The sequence below is a fragment of the Mandrillus leucophaeus genome, unplaced genomic scaffold (genome assembly GCF_000951045.1).
Source record: "Mandrillus leucophaeus isolate KB7577 unplaced genomic scaffold, Mleu.le_1.0 Scaffold141, whole genome shotgun sequence".
NCBI lineage: Eukaryota > Metazoa > Chordata > Mammalia > Primates > Cercopithecidae > Mandrillus > Mandrillus leucophaeus.
In genome coordinates this window covers 3,233,200-3,237,261 of record NW_012101377.1, presented here as the reverse complement: position 1 = coordinate 3,237,261, position 4,062 = coordinate 3,233,200, and the positions used below count along the sequence as shown (strand labels likewise).

At 49.5% G+C, this 4,062-nt stretch overlaps 1 protein-coding gene across 1 annotated transcript in view; it reads left to right on the top strand.

Moving 5' to 3' along the window:
* TRIM62 (tripartite motif containing 62) overlaps positions 1-4,062 on the top strand; it is a 35,448-nt gene that overhangs the window by 21,952 nt on the left and 9,434 nt on the right. Inside the window, exon 4 of the mRNA XM_011974092.1 lies at positions 750-865. Within this exon, the coding sequence (XP_011829482.1) occupies positions 750-865 (116 nt within the window). The remainder of the gene's footprint in view (positions 1-749; positions 866-4,062) is intronic.

Sequence of the window (4,062 nt, the reverse complement as noted above, 5' to 3'; positions counted from 1 at the left end):
TAAATATATTAGATATTATTTTATTTATGATAATGTTGGCATTACATGATATTATATAAAGGCTTTATATACTGTAACCCTCTCAGTCCCTTTGAAAGTAGTTACCACTGTCATCATCATTTCATGCATGTAGAAACTGAGGCTCCTGCTGGGTGCGGTGGCTCATGCCTGTAATCCCAGCACTTTGGGAGGCCGAGGTGGGTGGATCAGGAGTTCAGGACCAGCCTGACCAACATGGTGAAACCCCGTCTCTACTAAAAAAAAATACAAAAATTAGCCGGGTGTGGTGGCGGGCGCCTGTAGTCCCAGCTACTCAGGAGGCTGAGGCAGGAGAATTTCTTGAACCCAGGATTCAAGCCTAGGTCTCTGTGACCCTAAAGCTTCCCTTAGTAGTAGTAACACTTAGTCATTGGTTTGTCAGTGATCAACGCTGATTGCTAAGATCATGAATTTGGCGTTGATCATGAGCCAAGCACTGTGCTGAGCATCTGTATATGTTATGCCACGTAATTCTCACAAAAAGCCTAGAAGGCTGATGCTAGCATAGCACCCATTTTAAAGATGAGAAGACTGAGGGAATGGTTAGAGAGGCCAGAAGCAGCACAAGCAGGCACTTGAATCTGAGTCCCACAGACTTCTGACTCATGATCACGTCCTATGCCAGCTGCCCTGAAGGTGGCTGCAGGGACCCTGGCATTGGGGCAGGAATCTAGTCCCTGGTGCAGCCTCCTTTCCTGCTCTCCTTCCAGGCTCAAGGGAAAAATCCATGAGACCAACCTCACGTATGAAGACTTCCCGACTTCCAAGTACACAGGCCCCCTGCAGTACACCATCTGGAAGTCCTTGTTCCAGGACATCCACCCAGGTAAGGCGTGGGTTATCATGGTCCCAGCGCAGCCCAGCCCTCTGTCCTAAACACAGCATGGGGCAGTTGTGTTTACCTCCCTGATCTTGTCCATGAGCAGAGTGCCTTGTGGAGCACCTAGTGTGTTCTGGGACCTGTCCTGGGCACCTGCACAATCACTCAGCTCAGTGAACCTTCGTAAAACTCCATGAGATGGCCGGGCGTGGTGGCTCACGCCTGTAATCCCAGCACTTTGGGAGGCTGAGGTAGGTGGATCATGAGGTCAGGAGTTTGAGACCAGCCTGGTCAACATGGTGAAACCCTGTCTCTACTAAAAATACAAAAATTAGCTGGGTGTGGTGGCACACACCTGTAATCCCAGCTACTCGAGAGGCTGAGGCAGGAGAATTGCTTGAATCCAGGAGGCAGAGGGTGCAGTGAGCTGAGATTGAGCCACTGCACTCCAGCCTGGGCAACAGAGCAAGACTCCATCTCGGAAAAAAAAGGGAAAAAAAAACAAACCATGAGGTAGGTTCCATTAGCAAACCCATTCTCCAGATGAAATGACTGAGGCCTGGACACTTCATAGGCTCCTTCTATACAGTGGGGTATATAACAGTTCACACCAGGAACTGTTCTAGGTGCTGGAGACACCACAGTGAGCAAAACAGGTAAAAATCCCTGCCCTCACACATCTTACATCCTAGGGTGTGAGAGAGAAAGTAGACAAAAGTAATTCAGAAAAATACAGAGCAATTAGATACTGACAAAGAAATAAGGAAGGGGGCTGGGAAAGGTGAGACAGGATGCAGATTTTAGACAGGTGGTCCAGGAACCAGCCTGCACCGAGAAGGCGGCATTAGAGTCAAGGGCTGAAGGAGAGTGAGCCACGTAGGTATCTGGAGGAAGAGTGTTCCTGGCCTGGGAACAGCAAGTGCAAAGGCCCTGAGGCAGGAGCACATCTCACTCTCACCAGTCTCACTCTGTTTCCAAGGCAGGAAGAGCAAGGAGGCTAATGTGGCTGGAGGGAGAAGAGTGAGAAGGAGGGTGGAGGTGAAGAGATTGAGAAGGTAGCAGTGGCCAGACCACGAGGGTCTGTAGGTCATTGTGAGAACTTTGGATTTTATGCTGAGTGAGATGAGAGCCAGTGGAGGGCTTGGAGCAGTGAAGTGACGTGAGCTGATTTAAGTTTTTTAAGGATCCCTCTGGCTAGTGGGTTGAGAATAGACTGAAGCGGGTGAAGGATGGGGGCTGGGAAATGGGTTAGGAGACCACTGGGTAATCCAGGCAAGAGGTGATGTGGGTGTGAAGCAGGGTGATTGTAGTGGAGGGGGTGGTAAGGGGTAGGATTTAGGACATATTTTGTAGGGACAACCAACAGGATTTGCTAGTGGATTAGCAAATCCAGGCGTGAAAGAAAGAAGACAAGGGAGATAGCAATTATTTCAGCCAAAGTGACTAAAAGGATGAAGTTGTAAGCCTGTAAGGTTCGTGATGCCAATTAGATATCTCAGTGCTGATGTTGAAAATGCAGTAGGGATGACAAGCCAGCAATACAAGAGGAAGGTCAGCACTGGCATCATTAGCATATGGACAGCATTTAATGAGCCTGGACAAGATCACCTAGGAAGTGGGGGTAGATTGAAAAGACAGAGTGCTGCCCTAACATCAGGAGCTCCGGGACACTCCTAGAAGTCAGGGACAGGAGGGGCACCCAGCCAAAGAGACCTAGAAGGAGTAGTCGGAGGGATAGGAGGGCAACCCAGGTATGTCCTCGAAGCCTGGAGGAAGCGTTTCCAGGAGAGAGTGGCTAATGGTGACAAAGGCTGCTGAGCCAAGCGTGGGAGAACTCAGAACAGACTATTCTCCAGGTTTAGCAACAAGGAAGTCATTGGTGGCCTTGATGAGAGCTGGCTGGGTGGAGCAATAGGGGCCAAAGCCTGGTTGGAGCTGGTCCAAGAGAGGTGGAGGCAATGCTTTAAAGGAGTTTTACTCAAGCGAAGGAGAGAGAATGCGGTAGTGCTGTTTTTTATGATAGAAGAAATACAGCATATCGGTGAGATTATTGGAAAGATCCAGTAGAGGGGACAGAATTAAGGATGTAGGAGACGGAGTTGCAGGAGTGACAGCCTTGACTGCCGCCCAGCCTTGACTGCGATCTGCTGCGTGACTGAGAGCCAGCTTCTGCTGGGAGCCCAGACAGTTCATCTCCAAGAGCTCAGGGAGAGTAGAATAAGTGGGCACCAAAGCCCCACTGTAGCTGGGACTACAGGCATCCACCACCACGCCCAGCTAATTTTTGTATTTTTTGTAGAGATGGGGTTTCACCATGTTAGCCAGGGTGGTCTTGAACTCCTGACCTCGTGATCCGCCCATCTTGGCCTCCCAAAATGTTGGGATTATAGGCGTGAGCCACCGCGCCTGGCCTCAAAAAAAAATTTTTTTTTAATTTAATTTTTTAAAAAAAGATCTAAAGATGGTTCCTATAGCTGAGCAAGATAATGGAAGAGAGAATGAGAAGCTGGCAGGCCCCAGATCCTATACAGCCTTGAATGCCAGGCTGAGGTACCTGGACTGCCTCTCCGAGCTGTGACAGACGTGGAGCAGGTGGCAACTGAGGCTAGAAGGCTCCCCAGGCGCTCCAGGGCTCTCCTGGGTCAGTGACTGGGGAGGGAATCGGAGCCTTGGATGTGCTTTTGCCTCCTAGAACTTAGTCTCAGCCTCCCAAAGTGCTGGTATTACAGGCGTGAGCCACCACACCCTGCCCATCTTCAGATCTTAAATGAGCCATATTCTCCCTCATCTACACGTTTGCACATGCCGTTCCCTTTGGCTAAAGCCCTCCACACAATCCTTAGCCTTTGGTGGCCAACTCTTACTCTCCTTGGCATCTTAGTTTATAAACACTTCCTCTGAGAAGCCTTCCCAGATTTCTCAAAGGCAACCTGGTCTTACCTAGTCTCACTGTCTTGTCATTGTCTGTGTGGCTGTCTCACTCTCTAGAGTGTGAACTCTGAGGGTCGGGGGCCAGGTCTGATTCACTCCCAGCAGCCAGCACAGCAAATGTTTGTCGATGAATGCCTAAAAAATGAATGGGTCCTAGTCCCAGTTCTGTTTCTAGAATAGTGCCTCGCATAAAGTAGGTGCTTAGTAAATATTTGTTGACTGAAGAAACTTGCTGCACAGCCTGGGACAAATCACTGCCTCCTCTGAGCTTT